This window comes from Mus caroli, unplaced genomic scaffold, assembly GCF_978045245.1.
Source record: "Mus caroli unplaced genomic scaffold, Mus_caroli_1 scaffold_1, whole genome shotgun sequence".
NCBI lineage: Eukaryota > Metazoa > Chordata > Mammalia > Rodentia > Muridae > Mus > Mus caroli.
Window position 1 is genome coordinate 57,306,235 of NW_028227256.1, and position 23,273 is coordinate 57,329,507.

Consider the following 23,273-nt stretch of genomic DNA (forward strand, 5'->3'; position numbering starts at 1 on the left):
AGGCCGCGCGGGGCCGAAGGGTTAACCGGGAGCTCCGCTCCCGCGCGCATCCCGGCCCCCGCCCTCCCGTCGCTAGGAGACGCCGGAAGTGGGGGAGGGGCGGCGCGGGTGGGAATCTTTTTCGGGCGCTCGGGGGCGGGTGGAGGGGAGCGCGCGTGCGCGCGCCCGTCGCCGCGGTGACCGTCCTCGCCGCCCGTCGGCTCGCGCCCCGCCTCCATTTCCCCGCCGCCCCCTCCCTCGTCGCGCGCCGTAGGGTGGGGGGGGGGGGTAGCCGCTCGCTCCTCCCGATTCCCGCCGCGTCCGCCGCTGCTCCTCCTCTCCCGGGCGTCGCGGCCGCTGCCTCTGCGGGCTGTATGAGGAGGAGTAGGAGGAGGAGGAGGAGGAAGAGGAGGATGTGAAGATGGCGGAGCTGCAGATGCTGCTGGAAGAGGAAATCCCGGGGGGCCGCCGGGCTCTCTTCGACAGCTACACGAATCTGGAGCGGGTGGCCGACTACTGCGAGAATAACTACATCCAGGTGCGATGCGACGCGGCCCCTCGCGCGGCTCGGCGCGGCAGGACGCGGGCTGTGAGGGGCGCGCGGGGCGATGGCGAGCGGGGGAGGCCGCGCGGTGCTCGGTCCCGGGAGCCGCGCCGGGGTGGGGACGGGGCGAGGGCGGTGGCTGCAGGGAGCGAGGGTCGCCACAAGGCCCCAGCAGCCCCGTGCGAGTGACCGGTGCGGTGCCGTGCGGTGCGTGGCGTCCCGCCCCCTCGCCTCTGCCCCGTCGCCCCCGCAGTCCTCTCCTGTCAGTGTTCTGGATGGCGGGGGAGGTGGCGAGTGGCATTTTCTGTCTAACGGGATCTTGCTCGATGGCAGGCTTGTGTGACAGAGGATTAGGTTACCCCCTGCCCAAATTCCGAGGGACCCCCTTTTTATTAAGGGGTCTTTTTCTTGCAAAGTGAAATGCCTCGCTTCTCCATTCCTGCGAATGTACCCTGAAGACAAAACAAAAATTCTTAACCCTTAAGTTTAAACATTTTTAAAATGTAAAAGGGACATGGTGGAACGGCTGTCTCTTATTGCAAGTTAATACCATTTTTTTTTTTCTCCTCCCTGGGGAGAATGGGAAACTGATAATGAGCTGCCTTTCCTTCTCAGGTCTCGTTAGTATAGGTAATTTTCCTTTGGGGAAAAAAGAACTATGACTATTTTCACAAAGAATTAGGGAAACGAACCACATGGTTTAGTTTTTTTCCCATGATGATTGGTTTGGCCCAGGGACTTCAGTGTGTGTGGGAAGGTGAGAAGTGTGTGTGGGGCGGGGCATTGGTGAGATGAGAACCAGCTGGTCATGGGATAAATGTAAAAATTTTGTGGATTAAAGCAACACCTTAAAAATTAACTCATGGTATGCAAATCCAGTATCTCTTGTTTTCCGTAGTGCTTATACTGAATTACAGGTTGTGTCTACATTTTTTTTCACTCCCATTTAAATTCTTTGGATAAAATGGAATGGAAGCATGATGTTAAACTGTTAGCTGTATTTTAATGTTCTTGTCCCTACTCCTGTCCCTGCAGATATCCTTAACAACAGTTGTATTGGAAAACAACTCTCAAATCTGAGTATGAATTAAAAAAACAAAACAAAACAAAAAAACAAAACAAAAAAACCCAGATGCTGCAATTTATAGGATCTTAAGTGTTTTGAGCACCACATTGTTAGTCAAAGACAATGTGCTTAGATTTTATTTGGTTATACACACACTGAACTCTACTATTATGTTGTAAACATTTGTATTGAGAATGAATCAGACATAATTGAATCTTCTCCCCTGAAAAGAAGTGGTGGAAAGTGTGTGTTCAGTAGGAAGAATGTGTGTGTCTTTGGTCAAAGATTGATCAAAATCCCTCACAAATGTCCGTCAGATACTTTACAAATACAGAGCTATGTAGGAAGCATTCAAAGGTTTTACTGCAGGCTGGAGAGATGGCTCAATGGTTTAGAGCACTGACTGCTCTTCCAGAGTTCCTGAGTTCAGTTCCCAGCAACCTCATTGTGGCTCACAACCATCTGTAATGGGATCTGATGCCCTCTTGTGTGTCTGAAGACAGCTACAGTGTACTCATATACATAAATAAAATACATACATCTTAAAGATGTATTTTGTTGCTTATTTTCCAGCCTGTGGATGATGATACACTCCTAAACTCTTTAGGGGTTTATAATATAGTTCAAGAGACTGATCTGTGAGCAAATTAAGTAGCAATACCATGTACCATCAGCCCTTCTTGTGGGAGGAGGCAATAGTCTTCCTTCTTCTTGTCATTCCCAAACAGTGTGACAACTACTTAATGTGCCATGTACATTTTATTAGGTAGTATAAATAATGTACAGATTTGAACTCTAGAGGAGGATGTGTGATAGATTGAATGTAAATTTTATGCCATTTTATGTAAAGGACTTCAGTATCCAAGGATGGGGTGGGGGTGGGGATTGGGGTGGGGTGGGAGTGTGTCCTAGAACTAATTCCTATTGGATACTGTGCGACAAGCTAAGTATAGTTAATTTATACTTTGTAGGGAATTGTGGGTAGAAAGGTGATGCTTATTTTCAGGGAGTCACAGCTGCTAGGAGAGGCAAAACCTAAAAGACCCAAAGTACTAATTGTGTTGCCTTGTGTAACGTGGGAAAGTCTTGTCTGTCAGAAGAGAAATTGGGGAGTGGAAAAGTGATTAGATTGCAATTGCAGCCAGCTAATAAGAAAGGTTTTTGAAAGATGAATGTTACCATAATTTGAGATTATAATTGCCACATAAAGGGAAAGTACATGAATTGATAAAGTGGAGAGTGAAAGAGATCACGTTGTCTTAAAGTTTATAATTCTAGCTTACAGAGTATCAAAGTTAGTGTGTTATTTATACTTTTCATTTTTGGTGTTGGGGACTGAACTTGGTCTTGTGCTTGCTAAGAATACAGGCTACCACTGAAGTACACTCAGCCCACTGTAAAAGTATATTTATTTTTTAGAAATGGATTTTGAATTTGAAGCCATCTATTATTTTTAATTTAGTATCTGAGATAGAGTTTATACTTTTGTTTCTTAGGTTGTCCTCTGTTGTGGGATTCACTGGATTTATTACTGTAGTACTTTCCCAGGATGATATTTTTACATGATTTGTTTGTAGTAAATTGATACTACAACAACAACTGGTGATAGTTGATGTGTGCAGAGCCAGCGTACGTACATTTGGCTGGTTCTTGTGATGGAAGGACTGACCAGCAAGAGTCCTGATGCTGTCTGTGACCCTGTAATACATGAAAGTTAATTGGCAGGATCACTGAGCAAATGACCAATTAACCTTTTTATGGTGGTGTTGTGTCTTAGTTTCTAGCTTCAGTCAGCTAAATCAACAACATTTTAGTGTATGGAATTATAACTTTTTTGGGGTGAAGGAGGGCGAAATTGAGACAGGATTTCTCTATATAGTTTTGGCTGTCCTGGAACTAGCTCCGAAGACCAGGCTGGTCTTGAACTCACAGAGGATACCCTTGACTGCCTCATGAGTGTTGGCATTAAAGGGATGGGCCCCCACCATCCAGCTGAAATTTAAGGCAGAAAAAAAAATGTTGATCATTTATAATAGTTGTTATTCAGTGCTAAGTGTTTGGTTTTATGTCTAGGAAATAAAATAAGAAAATATACACTAATTGTGGGTTATAATTAGGGTGAGATTTGAGCAAAAGGAAAGGAACACATACTACAGATAGAGAAATGTACATAAATATAAATATTTACTTTTTAGGATACAGTGAAGTTAATATTGGAGTTTTAAATCTTATGGTTAATAAAGTCTTAATAAAGTCTTTTTTTTTTTTTTTTTCAAGACAGGGTTTCTCTGTGTAGCCCTGGCTGTCCTGGAACTCACTTTGTAGACCAGGCTGGCCTCGAACTCAGAAATCCACTTGCCTCTGCCAGCATTCTCCCGAGTGCTGGGATTAAAGGCGTGCGCCACCACCGCCCGGCTGGTTAATAAAGTCTTAAGAGTTTTATTTTATTAACTTCTGGGAAACGTAGGCAAAATTGCTTTTCTAAAGTGTGATGATAAAAATTATGACTATAGTTTGTTTGCTAATACTTCTAAGGATGATTTGTTGTTTGTTTCTTGAGACTGGGTTCCCTATGTTGCCTATGCCTGACTTGAACTTGTGGTCTTCTGTCTTTGGGGACTAAGTGCAGGTGTTGGCTAGTATGTTTGATTGTTATTTCTTGATGGTGAAAATTACTTAGTAGGGGCTGAGGAGATGGATCCGTGGTTGTCCTTGCTGTATAACCAACCATGCATGAGGACTGGAATTCACATCCCTAGAACCTTTGTTAGTAGAGGGTGGGCATTTTGGCTGCCTGTAATTTCAGGTGTAGCTGGCTGTAATTGTGGCCACTCAATTTGTTGGCTAGCTCTGGGTTCACTTGAGAGACCCTGCCTCAGTGAAGAAGGTGTGGCATTCACAAACAAAAGAAAACAAGTACGGAATAAACTTAGTACAGACTCTACTGCCCGACTTCTATGCCTTTGTTCCTTTTCTCCACTTATTAATGTAAGCATGTAATGCCTAATACCTTAGAAAATGTTCAGGAATTCCATTTATTTATTTATTCATTTATGACAAAGTCTTATTAATTTTTGAGACAGGGTTTCTCTGTGTAAATCTGTGCTGGAAATTGGCAAAGATTAAAATTTTTAGGTTAGTGAGTGCCATTAAAATACATGCTTATGTCGGGTGGTGGTGGTGCACGCCTTTAATCCCAGCACTTGGGAGGCAGAGACAGGCAGATTTCTGAGTTAGAGGCCAGCCTGGTCTACAACGTGAGTTCCAGGACATCCAGGGCTATACAGAGAAACCCTGTCTCGAAAAACAACAACAACAACAACAACAAAAAAAAAAACCAAAAAAAGAAAGAAAGAAAGAATTCATGCTTATTTTAAAAAATTGATAAAAAATAGCTAGATCTCCAAGGACCTAAAAGTTACTGTTATCTTGAATATCTGGAACTTGCTACTCTGTTGACCAGGCTGGCCTGGAATTCAGAGGTCTACCTGCTCTGCCTCCTGATTGCTGGAAGAATTATCCCACAAGATAGATTTATTTGGAACAAAAATTGAGTTTACCTTAAGCTGGGCATTGGTGGCAGACACCTTTAATCTCAGTACTCAGGAGGTGGGGCAGGTGGATTTCTGGTTCAAGGCCAGCTTGGTTTACATAGTGAGTTCCAGGACAGCCTACGCTATATGTTGAGACCCTGTCTCAAAAAACAAAAACATAAATACAAGGTACTTAAAAATGCATGAAGAAGGAAATCATTGAGAGTAGAAATTTGAGTACTCATAGTTCCATTCTTCTCGATTGTAGTCTTTTTGCCTTCACTGAGAGGAATGAACTGCATAGGTGGACCCTAAGCTGAATTAGGAGAACAAATTCCTGGAGATTAGGCTTCTCACCTTAAGGAAGTAATCCTAATTTCCAGGAGGAACATTTTGGTGTATAGGTTTTCCGTGACAAACCTGTTATATTAGCAGTATTTTTGACAAGATTGTAAAAGTAGATTAAAATTGTACCCTGGTCCCTGGCTCTGTTTAAAATGCCATCCTTTTTCTATATATCCTGTGCTTTCTTGCTAAGGTATTTCAGTAGCCTTATAATTTATGTTGATCCAGGGTCTTCAATTGCATCTTGTTTTGCCTTTTCTTGAAGTATTGACTGCTACAAAATTGTCCCTTTGCCCAAACAATGAAAGTCTTTCTGTTTACCTTTTCTTTGTACTATGATAGGATTGATGTACTAATGTGTGATAGTTTCATTTGTCCGGAGTGCTTTCTCTGCTAGATAGTAGTTATAAGTGAAATTGTATTATTTATTTGTAGAGTATGTAGTATAGAAAGTTTTGAGTATAGGCTGTTTTGGCTTTCCTTTAAAATTTAGGAAATAATATCCTGTGGTACTAAGTAAAGAGTGTAGTCTTTTCATAGATGGATAAAAATTAGGCTATTCTTAGACTTTATGATTTTTTTTTTTTTTTTGGTTTTCCAAGACAGGGTTTCTCTGAATAGCCCTGGCTGTCTTGGAACTCAGAAATCCACCTGCCTCTGCCTCCTAAATGCTGGGATTAAAGGCGTGTGCTACCACCCCAGGCCATGATTAAATTTTTATGTAACTGGTTTGTAGTTTGGATTCATGAGATAGTATGTGGAATCATGCAGTCTGTTTTGAAGTAGTCTTTAATTTTGTGTGTTTTTATTTTTCCTTTCTGGATCTAAACCTTGAGGCTGAAATCATACCCTCAGCATTTTTGTATTTCTCTTGCCTATTCACAGAGTTATCTCGCTGGCTGGTAATAATGTTGTACATGTATTATTTAGAATGTGGTCATTTTGCAGGGGAAAAGTTTTAATTTCTATTTAATTTTATTAGGTAGTATGCATTGATACAAAAATACAGGGTAGTAAGAACTCTTGAGTTTTGTTTTACAGCATGGAAAATTTAATTGATTTCTCAGGTCAAGTTTGCTGAGGTTTATACAAGTATAGTACAGATCAGTCTGTTTTGGACATAAAAGTAATGGAGCTGGAGTGGTGGTACAGGGGTTAAGAGTATTTGTTGCTCTTGCAGAGGAACCAGGTTGGAGTCTGAGCACCCACAGGGTAGCTTACCACCATCCCTGACTCTTGTTTTAGGGGATCTAATGCTCTCTTCTGGCCTCTGTGGGCACCAGGAATACAGGTGGCACACATTACATGCAGGCAAAATGTTCCATGTAAAATAAATTCAAAAAAATAATAAATTTTTAAGGTCAGTTCCTGGGGCTGTAGCTCAATGGAAATGTGCCTATCTATATAGAGAGAGTATGGCTCTGGCTTCAAGTCCTAGCAGAGCAAAAAACCAACCAACCAAAGAAAAACCTTTGACACTCATATTACCTCCATAATAGAAGCTTTTCTTTATACCTTTGTATTGAGTCCTTCCTTTCATCCCAACCTTTGGGAAACACAGTACTTTCTTTCCCTATAGTTTTTGCTTTTCCCATAATGCCTTCTAAATAGATCTACCAATTATATAGTCTTTCATGTTTGACTTCCTCCACTTAACATACTGCATTTGAATGTCAAGTGTGTCACTTCATTTTGTTGAACAAGTGGTGTTGCAGTATATGGAAGAATTAGTTTATTTGGCTCGTCTGCTATTGTTATTTCTGGGTTGTATCTAGCTCTAGTTAATAATCAATAGAGCTATAACCATTTACCTCTTGAATAAATTTAAGTGAATGGCTCCTTCCACCATCCCACTCTGGTAATGCTAAATGTATCCATGTGGTATTCAGTTTGAGGCAGATCTGAGTCTGGCACAGCACTTGTGTTTGCTTTGTACTGTGAGATGAGAGGTTTGTGGGAAGTTACCACAAAGCCTTTTCTCATTCATTTCCTGGTCTAAAAAGGAGGCTGTCAGTTTTGTATCCCGCCTAGTTGTGATGGAACAAGGCTTTCTGCTTGTACTATTTTTAGGCACAGCTGTGGCTATAAAATTTGAGCTGCAGGATGGCATTGATCTCTCACAAATACCATATCATTCTTCGTATAGTTATCCGGTGCCATTTTTTTATTGGCATTATCCATGACCCAAGTCTTTTGCTATTTTACCTTCTGACTTCAACAGGGGCTGAGGTGAGGGCAAGCTTTGTTTCCTTTTGCTTTAAAAAAAAAGTGGGTTTATTGAACCACATGGTAAACCTACCTGGTAAACTTTACAGAAGTTACTAAACTCTTTACTGTGGTATCATTTTGTATTTCTGATAGCAAATGTTCAGTTACTCTGCATCCCTGTCAACATTTAGTTTTGTCAGGTGTTGTGGTTTGTATAGCTTATTAGAGGCATTTATGACAATTCCAAGCTAATTTACACTCAGCCATGAAAAGCTGAACAATTTCTTTATTATTAGAATCAAGAGTTTCTGTCTCGTAGTTTTAAATTTTATTTTACTTAATTTAGTTTTATTTTTAATGGGTGTTTTGCCTGTTTGCATGTCTGTGCACCATATGTATGCTCCAGTGCTCATTGGAGGCCATAGAAGGGCATCCGATCCTTTGCAGCTGGACTTACAGATGGTTTTAAACCAGCGCTGGGAATTGAATACTGGTCCTCTGCAAGAGCAGCTAGTACTTTTAAGCACGGAGGCATTTTCTCCAGCCTCTCATAGTTCTATTAAACATAACACCATTCATGAAAAATACTAGAAGTCCTAGTCAGGCCACTTAAAAAGAAAAGGAAATAAACTATGTTCACTCTGGAAAAGTAGTTGTTTTGTTTGTGGGTAACTGTTCTCTTTCATTTTCTAATTTTCTTTTTTCTTTTTTTGTAACAGTGGATGCAGAAAAGCATGATTTATACACAGAAAACCATCAAGATACTATCAAAGTTTAAAAATAACAAGTTCAATAAATGTCTTAGGGTTTTACTGCTTTGAGCAGACACCATAACCAAGGAGGCGAAGGATCTGTACACTATAAACTGTAAGGCATTTATGAGTGTAAGACATATAAGTGGAAGAATTTGTCATCCTAGATTGTAGAATAATTAATGCCCATACTACCCAAAGCTGTAAATGCATTGTAATCACTTGTCATCAAAAATTCCAATAGAATTTTTCACAAAAATTAGAAAGTCCAAATTTATACAGAACCTCAGAGACTGGATGCTCATCACCAACTTGAGATCAACAAAATTGGAGGCCTCACACTCTATTATCTCAAACTATATTACAAAACTGTTGTAACCAAAATAGCATGATACCTGCATAAAATAGTCTCAGGGCAACAGAACAGAATAGAGAACTCAGAAATATTCATTTGGCTACTCTTTGACAGATAAGACTATACAGCAGGAAAAGATAGTTTCTTCAATTTATTGGGGAAACTGTGTTTACATGTGAAGTAATGCTACTCTTTCTTCTTCCTCTTCTTCTTCTTCTTCTTCTTCTTCTTCTTCTTCTTCTTCTTCTTCTTCTTCTTCTTCTTCTTCTTCTCCTCCTCCTCCTCCTCCTCTCCCTCCTCCTCCTCCTCTTCCTCCACTTCCTTCTTTCTTCTTCTTCTTCTGGGATTAAAGGTGTGGGCCATCACCACCGGGTGGACTCTATATTCTAAACACAAAAATTAACTTGAGGGCTCAGTGAGCTGGCTCAGTGCATAAGGTGCTCCCTGTACATCCTGGAAGGGCATGCATGCTGCATGTCATGCACACACACACACACATACACACACAATAAATTGAAAAATTAACTTGAAGTAGATTATAAAGGCTTAATCAAATATAAGAACTGGAATTATAAACTTACTAGACAATAATGGGGAAAAGCTCTTTCACACTGGTTGGTATTGGCAGTAATTTTTATTTGGATAAAGCATCAAAGTACAGGAAACAAAAGCAAGTATAAATAAGAACAATGCATCAAACTAAAAATACAAATAACTCAGAAAACATAATAGCTTAAACCCTAAACCAAATTTAAAAAATGGACACAAGCAGTTACGAGTTCAGCAGACCTGGGTTCACTTCCCAGCACTCACATGGCAGCTCACAATTGTCTGTAACCCCATATTCAGGTGATCCTGCAGAGACATGCAGGTAGAACACCAGTGCACATAAACACAGACCAACAGGTATATGCAAGGTATCTCACTAGGGAAGTGAAAACTGAAAGCACAGTGAAGCTTTGCTTCCTTGGTAGGATGGTGTCACAAAGAGGAGGTTCGTGCCAGCAAGATGTGGAGAAAAGGGAATTCTTGGTAATGTGAGTTGTTAAAGCCATTATAGAAAATGTCATGGAAGTTTTTTTCTTTTTTTTTTTTTTCTTTATTTATTATATGTAAGTACACTGTAGCTGTCTTCAGACACTCCAGAAGAGGGCGCCAGATCTCGTTACGGATGGTTGTGAGCCACCATGTGGTTGCTGGGATTTGAACTCTGGACCTTCGGAAGAGCAGTCGGGTGCTCTTACCCACTGAGCCATCTCACCAGCCCGGAAGTTTTTTTCTGGAGAAAAAAAAAAAAAAAAAAACAACCCAGCATTGGCAACATTGTGATCTAGTGACCTTTGTGTATATATCATACTTTTAGATTTTATTCTGATAAATGAGACTATTTCTAAGACATATCTGCATTCAAATGTCCATTTTAGCATTATTTTCAATGGCTTAGTGGCCTAGATGTGGAAATACATGTTTAACAAATGAGTGGATAAAAAAAGTGATAAAGATTCATATATATGCAATATGGAATATTATTCAGTAACAAAGAAAAACCTGGCATATGGAGCAATATGGGTGAATCCTGAGAACATTATACTAACTAAAATGAGGCACAAACAAAAAGACAAATGCTGTCTTTTTTTTTTTTTTTTTTTCCCCATAGATAGTTTTTCTGTGTAGCCCTGGCTGTCCTGGAACTCATTCTGTGGACCAGGCTGACCTTGAACGCAAGAGATCCATTTGCCTTTGTCTCCCACCTATTGGGATTACTACCTGGCAAATGCTGTATCTTACTATCTAAAATTACGTCAAATTTGGAGGCAGAGAGGAGTGGTGGCTGCTGTGGTGGTGTGATCAGAAGACGTAAATTTATGAATTGAATCTGTTTGGGATGTCTGATATACTGCATTCTGAGTATAGGACTATAGTTAATGACATACAGGATATGGTTGGAATTGATCAAGATGAACTCTTAAATGCCTTCTCCAAAGGTAGCTTTTGTGACATGATGGATGTGTGGGTTAGCTTGTGTCTTAGTCAGGGTTTCTATTCCTGCACAAACATCATGACCAAGAAGCAAGTTGGGGAGGAAAGGGTTTATTTAGCTTACACTTCCATACTGCTGTTCATCACCAAAGGAAGTCAGGGCTGGAACTCGAGCAGGTCAGAAAGCAGGAGCTGGTGCAGAGGCCATGGAGGGATGTTCTTTACTGGCTTGCTTCCCCTGGCTTGCTCAGCCTGATCTCTTATAGAACCCAAGACTACCAGCCCAGGAATGGTCCCATCCACAAGGGGCCTTTGCCCCTTGATCACTAATTGAGAAAATGCCTTACAGTTGGATCTCATGGAGGCATTTCCTCAACTGAAGCTCCTTTCTCTGTGATAACTCCAGCTGTGTCAAGTTGACACAAAACTAGCCAGTTCAGCTTGTGATCGGCATTCATTGTCTGTTGATCAAATTATGTTGGTATATCTGTGCGGGCCTTTTGGTGAGGATGGACTCCAGACCCTTACCCATGCAAGCAGCCAACGATGCCTGTGTGACACTTTACAGATGGAGCCATATTCCTTGTTTCTGGCTCCGCCCACCCCCATAACAGGTAGGGATGCTTTCTGCCTCAGAGCCTTTTGCTTTGTGTTTGTTGTGTCCTCTGGATAGTTTTCTGACTGGCTCACTTGCCACTTCCTTGCTTACTTCCTCTTTCTACTTTTCTCTTCACATTTTATTTAGTTTTTTGCAGTCTGCAGAAATGTTTGTTAAAAGAGAACGTTTATTTTTCTGCTTTCCGTCCTGCCAGTGAGGACAGGGATTTATTTATTTATTGTATTTTGTTTATTTCAAGTACCTGGAATAGTGCCTGCCACAGAATTAAGTATTTGTTAAATCAAAAGAAATGAAGTCTTTCCTAGCCAACACTGGAAAAATTCTTAGAGGGTGAAATAAACTAGTTTTTATAAAATTTAATAGTGTATAGATTTATGCTATGGAAAAAGAAAGTTGGTAAATCTATTTCCCTAAATAGTTAAGATAGACATGGTCTATGAACTGAGACCAGTGTTTCATACACGGTTGCTGTTTGAGTACTAATTCAGTTCATTTATGTTAGTTAAAGCAAGGCTGTGTTTGAGTGGACGCTTATCAAATACTGGCTTATCTACAGCTCCCTGGAAGCTATCAGGGAGACATTTCTGTTTTACAAAATTAGGTAAGTAAATTCAGTTACTTTTGACCCTATTAGACAGAAGTTCTGTGGAGAGGAATTATAGTGTTTTGCTTGTTCTATGTTGTTGATTTTTAAAAAAAATGATCTTTATGCATTTTTATTGTGTTGTCTTTTTATTTGAAAACTTCGCCAGACAGTGGTGGCTCATGCCTTTAATCCCAGCACTTGGGAGGCAGAGGCAGGCGGATTTCTGAGTTCCAGGCCAGCCTGGTCTACAGAGTGCGTTCCAGGACAGCCAGGGCTATACAGAGAAAAATTGTCTCGAAAAAAAAAAACAAAAAAGAGAAAACTTCATTAAATAGCTTTTCATGCTGAGAATTCAGTGGTAACTAACTCATGGGCCAACAGCTTAGTTTGTTATGGTTTGATTTCCTATGAAGAGTCTTTGTTATAAATTTTGAATTAATGAGGTTTAACTAAATATAACAGGATTTTTTGCTTTTGCTTTTCATACTGTTATTTCTCTTCATTTACTTATCTATTAATGATCTATTTATGACTTTAAATAGAGGCAAGAAAATAGGTGGCTGGAGAGATGGCTCAGCGGTTAAGAGCACTAACTGCTCTTTCAAAGGTCCTGAGTTCAAATCTCAGCAACCAGGTGATGGCTCACAACCATCTGACTCCCTCTTCTGGGGTGTCTGAAGATAGTTACAGTGTACCTACATATAATAATTAAATAAATCTTAAAAAAAAAAGAATCTAATATTAGGAACATGAAGAACCCGAAGAGGTCCATGCTGAATAGAGGAAGCCTTTTCCAGCATGTGTTACTGCAAGACTCCTTCCTGCCAGGAGATGGTGCCAGTCGATGGTTCCTCTTCAGAAACTTGTCCCTAGTGTAGAAGAGTGAGCTAGTTTTAGCAAAAGGATTTTAATACTTCTAAATACAGAAAAATAGTATGTTTACATAGACCATTCTTTTTTTGAAAGGAAGTTGGGCATCACTGACAATAAATGTACAGTGTTTCTAGTTCTTTTAAAATTCTATGGTGATGGGGTCATGTTTCTGTTTTTATTATCCCTACATATGTACAGTTGTAATGTTTTAGTAGATAATGCTATGAATTTCATATATAAATAGTAAAATCTATATTCAGATTTAATGTCACCAGAACCAATAGAATGAATAATTATTTTAGGGGATTAGTAGTTTGGCTTATATGATAGATAGCATTTGGGTTGTACAACAGTGGTCAGGAGTACTACTGGAGAGTTACTAGTTTTCAGTCCACATTGAGCACATTGAATTTTTGATGTCAGGTAAGGGTGGCAGCACTGTTAGGAACAGTGTAGCACAGCTTGGACAAGATGGGAAGAAGGAAGTAGGCAAATAGCCCTCGGACTTCCTTAAACTTAGGTTGCCCACATTTAAGGTGAGTCTTCCATTTCACATAACCTAATGAAGGGAATCCTTCACAGATGTGCCCAGAGGCATGTCTCTTGCATCATTCTAGATACTAAGTATCAGGCAGTATTAACATTTAACCCATGTGACAGGCTTTACGCTTCAGTATTTTAAAAAGATAAAAACCTGGATATCCAGAGTTATTAACATTCATTTTGGATGCCCTTATGTTGAGCTGCTTCTTTTCTTCTATCTATACCTGGGTCTTGGAGCCTTAACTCAGGTCTCTAGGCTCAGGAGAAATGTGCTTTTATCCTTACTCCATCTCACTTTTTTTTTTTTTAAGTCCTGTGTCCCCTTCACCCACAACCCCACTTCCCCCACCCTTCTGTCCTTGGTAGCAGTGGAGATAGAATTTGGGACTTTATGGAAGCTTAGCAAAATTTCTGCCACAGAGCTACTCCCTCAGTCTGAGCTTTCTATGTCAGTGGTGTTCAACCTTCCTAATGCTGGACTCTTGAATGCAATTACTCATGGTATGGTGACCCCAACCATAGAATCACTTCATTGGAGCTGGGTAGCACACACCTTTAATTCTAGCACTTGGGAGGCAGGGACAGGCAGATCTCTTTGAGTTCAAGGCCAGCCTGGTCTGCAGAGTGAGTTCCAGTACAGACAAAAAAAACAAAAACCAAACCAAAACACACACAAAAAAAGACAAAAAGGAAAAAAACCTAAACAAAAATATTTTGGTATTGCTATCGATTGTAAATATCTGATATGCAGGGGATCTGCTATGTGACCCATGTGAAAGGGTCATTTAACTCATAAAGGGGTGGTGACTCACAGGTTGAGAGGCACTGCTCTATTTATATTTTTATTTTGCTCTGCTTTTGGTCTAGGGTTTGTGGGTCACTCCATCCTTGTCTCATAGGCTCCAACCTCCTAGGTAGTCAACACAACGACATGTGCTACCATGTCAGGCAAAGATTATTGTTAGTAGATTAAAAGCTCTCTGATTAATTCACACTGGTTTAATGATATTTCAGAGATTACTTCCTCACATGCTGCTGTAAGTTAAATCAGGTCCTTTTTGACTACTGCTATCAATTTTGTTCTTTGTTTTTTTATAGTGACAGTGATAACTATTGTCATTTTTACTGATTTATAAAAACCCTATCTCATTGGCTTTTAACTGATTTTAATTATATTTATTTTTATGACATAGGGCCTTATTATATAGGCCCAACTTATCTGGAACTCATTCTATAGAGTGAGCTGTCCTCAAACTCATGGAGATCTGCCTACCTCTGCCTTCTGAGTGCCATGCCACCACCAGCCATCTCGCTGTTAGTTTTAGAAGCTTTTAAATAAAGTTCTAATCATTCTAGGGGTAAAATTTAGTAGGTTCTAATGTATGTGTGTGTTTCCAGAGTTGTTTGACCATTACCAAGTTTTATTTCAGAACAATTTCAACTTTTCAGAAAGGTGTTACACCCATTAAACAGTCATTTTACCCCTTTCCTGCAGTCCCACACCCACACTGTGTCTGTAGAGTTGCTTAGTCTATGTGTCCTTTTGTGTGTGGCTTCTGTCTTAGTTAGAGTTTCTATTGTTGCTGTGAAACACCATGAACAAAAAGCAAGTAGGGGGCAAAGGCTTTATTCAGCTTACACTTTCACAAACAATGCATTACCAAAGAAGTCAGGACAGAAACTGAAACATGGGAGGAACCTGGAAGCAGGAGCTGATGCAGGAGACTGTGGTGTGCCGCTTACAGGCTAGCTCCTCATGACTTGCTCAACCTGCTTTCTTATAGAACCCAGGACCATCAGCCCAGGGGTGTCACCATCCACAGTGGGCTGGTCCATCCCCCACTGATCACTAATTGAGAAAATGCCTTATAACTGGACCTGTTGGAGTCACATTCTTTTTTTTTGGTTTTTTTTTTTTTTTTGGTTTTTCGAGACAGGGTTTCTCTGTATAGCTCTGGCTGTCCTGGCACTCACTTTGTGGACCAGGCTGGCCTCGAACTCAGAAATCCGCCTGCCTCTGCCTCCCGAGTGCTGGGACTAAAGGCTTGCGCCACCACGCCCGGCTTTGGAGTCACATTCTTAACTGTGGTAATCCCGAGCTATTGTTCTCGCTGGCAAGAATCTGCGGCAAGCTTTATTGCTTCTTAAGGAGGGAAGACCCTGACCCTGGAAAATGGTGCTGCTTATATAGCCTTCAGCGTGGCGTTTCAGCACCTGATGTGGCATGTCAGCACCTGATTGGTTGCTTGCCCATCACCTCATTACTATGCCCCGAGATGGGCAGTGACTAGGCGTGAGTTCACCCTCGCACTTGGGCACAAGGCTTGTTTACTAGTTAGGCACAGCGGAAGCCAGCGCCATCTTATAATGGCGATTGCTCACGGCACGGCTCTCCACACTGTGGTACCTTCTTCTCTGATGACTCTAGCTTGTATCAAGTTGACATAAAAATAGGAGTTGAATTTTGTGCAGGGTGACATAAGGATCTATTTTAATTCATTCACATGCACCTATGCAGTTTAACTAGCACCATTCAGTATGTATTTTTGGTTTCTTTGTTTAAAAAAAATCAGGTTGTCAGTAGGTATGTGGACTTAGGTCCATGTCTTTAATTCTATTCAGTTGAGCAATGTATCTGTTTTTATGGCAATACCATACTGTTTATTTACTTATTTATTACTATAGCCTTGTAGTGTAGTTTAAAATTAGTAACGGTGAGCAACACTTTTTTTTTTTTTGGTTTTATTTTTAGCTATCCTGTTTTTTTTGTTTTGTTTTGTTTTGTTTTTTGTTTGTTTCCATATGAAGTTTAAGATTATTTTTTCAATTTTTGTAAAGAATTGTGTTGGAATTTTGATGGCAGATTGCATTCAATTTATAGATTCTTTTTGGTAGAATGACCATTTTTACAATATTAGCCTTACCAATCATAAGCATGGGGCATCTTTCTATCTTTTGATGACTTCTTCCTTCAATCTCTTACATTTTTATTATACACATCTTTCACTTTGTTAGTTATTCCAAAACATTTTTTTTTTAAAGGCTATTGTAGTGAGCAGGGTTCTCTAGAAGAACTTATAAAGTGACTATATTAGAATCACTTATAAGCTGTGGTCTGACTCATCCAACAATAATGGGCTATGAATGGAAAGTCCAAGAATCCAGGAGTTGTTCAGGCCACAAGGCTGGATGTCTCAGCTGGTCTTCAATAGATGCTGGAATTCTGAAGAAGTAGGCTCTAAAGTCAGTGAAGGACTTGCTAGCAAGGCCAGAGCAAGCAGGCACAGAGCAAAAGCTTCCTTCTCTATGTCCTTGTATTGTATAGGCTTCCAGCAGGTGTGGCCCAGGTTAATGTTATCCTGCTACAAGATCCAGATCAAAAGTTTATGTCTTCCTACTTCAAAGGTCTAGGCTAAAAGTGGATTCACCCAAGCAAAAATAATCTTATATAGGTATTGGCCCCCCCCACCCCCATTTCTGGATTGTAGTTCATTCCAGATGTAGCCAAGTTGACAACTAGGAGAAGCCATCACAGTTACTGTGAAAGGTATTGTTTCCCTGGCTTCTTCTTAGTCTCTTATTTGTATATAGGAAGGATACTAATCTTTGTTAATTTTGTATCCTGCTACTTTACTGAATTATCTTTAAAAAAAATTTGTGTGTGTGTGTGTGTGTGTATACACACTTCAGTGTAGTGCATGTGGAGGCCAGAAGAGGGCCTTGGATCCTCGGAAGCTGGAATTATAGGCACTTGTGAGATGCTTATTGTGGGTGCTGGGAACTAAAGTTCACTTCTGCAAGAGCAACAAGTGTCCTTAACCATGAGGCAGTTTTCCAACCTCCTTGTTTTTATTTATTTTTAGAGCTGTAACAAGAATTTGAATGAGAGGCCAATTTGAGGAGCAGAGATGGCTCATGGGCAGTTGCATCAGCTACAACACCATCTCTGCCTGGGTGATAATTCATGAAATCTGCATTCTCAGAGCTCTCTGTGACTTGTGGAGGGGCCTTATGAGTTTTGTACATTCCAGAATTTCTGGGCTCAGGTTTTGATAGCAAGTGCCTTTCTTTACCTGCTGAGCCATCTTAAAGGGCATTGTGTGCAGAGAATTCCCTCTTGTGTATTCTATTCTTGTTTTTAAAATATTATTTTCCTGTACCTTCTGGGTCATCTGCACCCTGTTTTTGGACCAAATCTGTGGCGCTATTTAGTAGAAGCAAAACAGTGAGGTAAGTAACAGTAAGAGACAAGTGTTAGAAGTGTTAGAAATACTGCAGTCAAGTGCCTCCAGAGAATGTGCAGGGTTCTTATGTGCACTTGCTGTTGCTCTAGAAACACATCAAATTGAAATGCAAGTTTAATTTCCCCTTCTTCAGTACACAGTAAGTCATTTGGGTGGTGTTAAAGCTTCTGGGGACCCAGTTTTCTGTCTTTCTCCTTCATTAGGTGATGGAAATAGGCCATGTGAGTTCCTGCTGGGCTGAGCTCTGAGCTGCCTCTGTCTGTTTAGCTGGGAGGATCAGCGAACACCCAGCCTGTGCCCAGTTCCCCTTAGGGTTTGGCTCCCCTTGTGACTGGAAGGAGAATGCCTTGTCTTGGAAGGCTGGGTTAAATGCTTCATTTTTGTGGATGTCCTTCTTTAGGCTCTGAAAACTTTGACATGGAGAAAACATATCTTACCAACATAGAAAGAATATAATTCTTTATACATGCTGAAGAAAAAGAATGTAATTAAACCGTTAGAATGGTAGAAAAATGAAACTTATACATTACCCATTAAAGAGATAATGGGTGAGGCTTGGGGTGAGCACAGAAGTTCAGTGCATGGTTAGCATGTGAGTTTGATTCCCATCACTGTAAACACCACCACCACTACCACCACCACCACCAACAACAAAGGTAATAGAAAAGAAGTAATGGTGATTCAACATTACTTCAAAGATGTAAGATTCAAAGATGTGTCAGGTTACCATCTGTTTGAAGAGGCTTACCCTATGGAATAATGTGAGTTTGAGCAGTGAAACATGCATGTATTGCTGTATGTAAGTCTGTAATAAGTGCCTGAGGAGGTTTGTTAAGTGTCAATCAGGAAAGTTTTCCTAGAAATTAAGGCAGGCTATAGGTTATTGGCAAAAACTATTCTAGATGAAGAACACAAAGGTAGGAAACTATGATCCATATTTTGAGAACCATAAAACTAATTTTTCTGTAAGTGAAGACCTGCTAAAGTTGAATGAGAAGTAACTTGTATGCCTTACTAGAGAAGGCTGTAGATGTAAATAGAGGAGTCTGTTTACAATTAAGAGGTAAGAGGAAGGTATGGAGGTTTCAGCTTATTTAGAAAGATGAAATTTTTGGACCATGTTTTAATACTCTATGCTCAGTCCTGGAAACTAGTATAGAAATATAAGTGAGCAATAACTAGGATAGTATGTGGCCAGTATGCCTCCAAAGAAACCATAGGTAGAATGGAAGTGGTTTGGCATGTGGATAGGTGTGATGTAGAGACTTGGGCAGTGTCCAACAGGAGAGAATAGTGATTTGTTAGCACTGTATGAGATAATTTTAAAGGAAGGTGATAATGAGTTATGGATACACTGAGGTGGTGTATGTACAAGGGCAATATTCCATGTAAACAGAAATGATTATTGGGAGAATTATAAGAGGTAAAATATTTAAAATGCAGTGCTGGAAGTGATAGCTGAGGAAGGAATGAAACCTGAGGGCCAGGGAGACAGGTCAGAGGGTCAATGCACTTGCTCCAAGCTTGATAAGTCAAGCTTGCTCCTTAGAACCTGCATGGTGGAAAGGGAAAATTGACCACCACAATGTGTCCTCTTTCTTTTGTGTTCCGTCAAAATAATCTTTTTCTCTCCTTCCCTTTCCCTTTCCCCTTCCTTCTTCCCACCCCCTTCTATTTTGGTGTTTTAAGACAAGGTTTTACTCTGTAGCTCTGGCTGTTCTGAAACTTGCAATATAGACTAGGCTGGGCCTTGAATTTACAGAGATCTGCCTGCCTCTGCCTCCCGAATTCTGACACTAAAGGCACATGCACAACACCTAGCTTTGTTTTTAATGTTAAGATAAAAAAAAATTGATTTTTTTGTTTGTACTTTTGGGCATGTGCTGTATGTATGTGTCTTGATATATGTGTGGTGTACACATATGTATGTATATGTGCTCTGCATATGTGTGTTGTGTGTATGTCTGGTGTATTGTGTGTGTTTTGTGTATGTGTGGTGTATGCATATGTATGTGTGTGCTTTTTATATGTAGTATGTATGGTATGTTTTATATATATATATGTGTGGAAATTGTATGTTTGCGTGGTTTGTGTATACTGTGTATGTGTGTTGGGCAAATATGTGTGGTGTACATATGTTTATGGTAAGTGTATGTGTATGGTACATGCATGTGAGTTTTGGAAGTACTTGAGCTTCTGTGGGTACATATGGATGATGGTGGAAAGTGTTTGGTATTTTCCTCTCTTGAGCTCCACCTTTTGACTTGAGACAGGATATTCTCACTGAAACATAAGCTCACTTTTTTGGCTAGGCTTTGGCCAGTGAGTTCTGGAGATAGAAATTTGCAAAAATGTCTACTCTATCCAAAGCAATCTACAGGTTCAATGCAATTTCTATAAAAAGCCAATGGCATTTTCCACAGAACTAGAATGCGCTTTAAATTTTATAGGGAATCTAGAACAAACTATACAAAAACACAAAAAAGCTTAATGTAGATTGTGGGGATTGTCATCATCTGTAGTACTTACTGTTTTCTGTTTTTGTGTTTTCAAGATTAAAGATTGAAAGTGTGTGTCACCATTGCCTAGCTTGAAGTTTCTCTCTCCTATACCTAAATTTTTGTAGTTTTTTTTTTTTTTTTTTAAAGTCATGAAGGGTATCTTAGGGTGTCTTATTACTGTGAAGAGATAACCATGGCCATGGTAACTCTTAAGGAAAGTATTTAGTTGGTGCTGGCTTACAGAGATTTAGTCCTTTGTGGTCATGGCAGGAGGCATGGCAGTACATAGTCAGTGAATCTGGTTCTGTAAGTAGCAGGAAGAGAGGGTGAGCCATTGAGCCTATCTTGAACTTCTGATACCCCAGAGCCCACCCCCGGTGACACACTTCCTCCAACCAGGCCACGCCTACTCAAGTAGGCTACACCTAAGTATGAGTCTGGAGGCCATTTTCATTTAAGCCACCACAAAGGGGTTTTATCAAATGCTTTTTTATATCTGTGGAGATGATTGCACATTCTTTGAGCCTTCACTTTGTTAATTTGAGGTATTTTATTTACTAATTTTCATGCTGAATTATTTTTGCATCTGTAGAGTAAGTCTCCCATGATCATGCTCTTGTATTTGACTTGGTAATTTGTTGAGAAGTTTTACATCTATATGTGCATAGGAATACCTGCCTGTAGAATTTTTTGTGTTGTGTCTGGGGAGTTGACTTCCTTTCTATACTTTGGAACTGTTTGAAGAGGATTGACATTGGTTTTGTTGTTGCTTGTATAGACAATCTGGTGTTGTGGCCTAGGCTTGCCTTGAACTTGAAATCTTACTGCCTTAGCCTCCCAAGTACTAGCCACAGGAACTGGATTCCTGAGTGGGAGGCTGGAGCTGTAAGGGAGGAAATGGCGAGAGAAGAAAGGAAACCAAGACAGATTTCTGATCAAGGCCCAATGTTTACTAAGAGTCTGTGCTTATAAAGGGGGAAAGCCCATCTCCCGCTGATCCATTCTTGATGCTTGTCGACAGCCTGTAAGCAATTAGACTGACAGCACTAGTTTGGCAGTAAGGTGTCAATTGCCAGTTTGCCTGGGGCTGTCTCAGAATTTCTCTGGAAGGCAGGTTTAGCCTCTCAGCAGGTAGCAGTCTTGGAGAAGAGCAGTTGCAGGTGACAGAACAATAAAACCATCTAGGTGGGAAGGCTCCACCCCAGGAGGTCTCAGTGGCAGCAAAAGGTCTGAATCTGCCTGCTCAAGGCTGGGGGAGGCTACAAGGTGTGTATATGATAACATGATTTGTCATTATTTTGTCATTGAAAGTTTAGTAAAATTCATCAGTGCAACCATCTAGTACTATTATTATTTTACTTTTTGGACAACCTGTGTTATGATTCACTCTTAACTGTTTGTTCTTGGTAGGTTAGTTATGTGCATCTTCCTGGTTCTGTTTTGGTGGGGGCTGTGTGTACCCACAAATCTGGTTCTAGGTTTTTATATTTATTGGCATATAGTTGTTCATAATAGTTCCTAGGAAGCTTTTGTATCTCTGTGGTATCAGTTATAATTTGTCTTTTTCACTTTGATTTTACTTGACTTTCTTCTTCTTTTTTCCCCCTTAACTCTTTTCATGATAATATGGTGTTAATTTGGTTATTTTAAATTACTTCTAAAGACTTTTCTTTTTTCTTTCTTCCAATCCATGGAGAAATTTGTATCCATGCTTTGTAGACTGTAGGAGAGATGTGATTGGGACTGTAGTAGACTTCTGGTAAGTCCTATCACTGTATTTCAGTGTATACTTTGAGCAGTGACAGCTGTATACAGGGATTTACGCTTTAGAAAGTGACTTCATATCAGTTTTTTTTCATTTTTCTGTGCAATTTTTCATTTTCTTGGAGTGATTGAATCAGGGATGTACCCTCTCTGCTTTGTAATTGAGAAATGGTGACTATTGTAGTTTATATTAATGATGGTACTAACATACAGGGTTTCTGAATCAGAAACATGGCTTAGCTTTATCATGCACCACAGAATCTTCCTGTAGGTGGCAAAATAAAATATGTCACTACTGTTGGTCTGCAGTAACCTGGAAAATAGTCATTTGGTTACTTCTTGCTGCACAATCCCTGTTTTTCAAATAAGACTTCTGGGTTGTGGAAGTTGTGAGATAGGCGCTACTGACTGCTAAGAAAGGTCCGACATTGGCAATTTCTACCCCATGAGAACAGAGTAGCCTCACATTTCAATTTTATAATTATTTTTATTATCAGCCATTTTATTTATCATTATTAATACTTTGATCAAACACATTTTGTGTGTGAGAATGAAAGGAAATCAAAAGAAAGTAGAATAAGTATTTGTACATTCATGTCAATGCTGCCTAAGTAGTTAAATTGGGAAGATGTGTATGTGCTGTCATTGCTCAAAGTATACACTGGAACTCAGATTTTAAATACTAGCTTTAGAACTTTATTTGTACTTATAAAAATGTATATATAAAAATGTATAGTTAACTTGAAAATATCAGTGAACTCATTGAATCATTTAGTTTTGGAATTGCATAACAATGATGTTTTTCAGAATATTTTTAACTTGGTATAGGTTTAGTAGCATTGTGGTTTAAATGACTAAGTTAGTTTGCTAGAAGTTAATTATCTTTAAATTGAAGGTCACTGTTTTCCTCCTTCACAGTCACCAGATAAGCAGCGAGCCCTAGAAGAAACCAAAGCCTACACCACTCAATCCTTAGCAAGTGTTGCGTATCTGATAAACACCTTGGCCAACAATGTCCTACAGATGTTGGATATCCAGGCATCACAGTTACGGAGGATGGAGTCTTCAATCAACCATATTTCACAAGTGAGACCATGTTCAGTTTGTTTGCCTATGAGCAACACACAGCCTGTTGACTGCCTTTGTTGTGCAGGTTAATGTGTATGTATTTGCAACATATTAACTTAGTATTGCATTGTTTATGATTCTTTTTGTGATGTTATCTTTTTTAATTGAATTTTTTATTTATTGTTTTACTTACTCACTTTATGTCCTGCTGTGATGTTATTATCTTTATAGTTTGACAGAAAAGTAAATTTTGATGGATTTTATTAAAACTCAGTTGCCTCAGTAACATAATCACTCCTGAAGTGAAAATTTT

General features: G+C 39.8%; 1 protein-coding gene across 29 annotated transcripts in view; it reads left to right on the top strand.

Annotated features, from left to right (window-relative positions):
- The first annotated feature begins 266 nt into the window (after positions 1–266).
- The window catches only part of Abi2 (abl interactor 2), an 81,740-nt gene continuing 58,733 nt past the window's right edge, over positions 267–23,273 (top strand). For all 29 annotated transcript variants that reach the window (XM_029476725.2, XM_085837757.1, XM_085837773.1 and 26 more), the window contains exons 1-2: positions 267–517; positions 22,811–22,978. In XM_029476725.2, the coding sequence (XP_029332585.1) occupies positions 401–517; positions 22,811–22,978 (285 nt within the window). In that variant the 5' untranslated portion in view covers positions 267–400. The remainder of the gene's footprint in view (positions 518–22,810; positions 22,979–23,273) is intronic.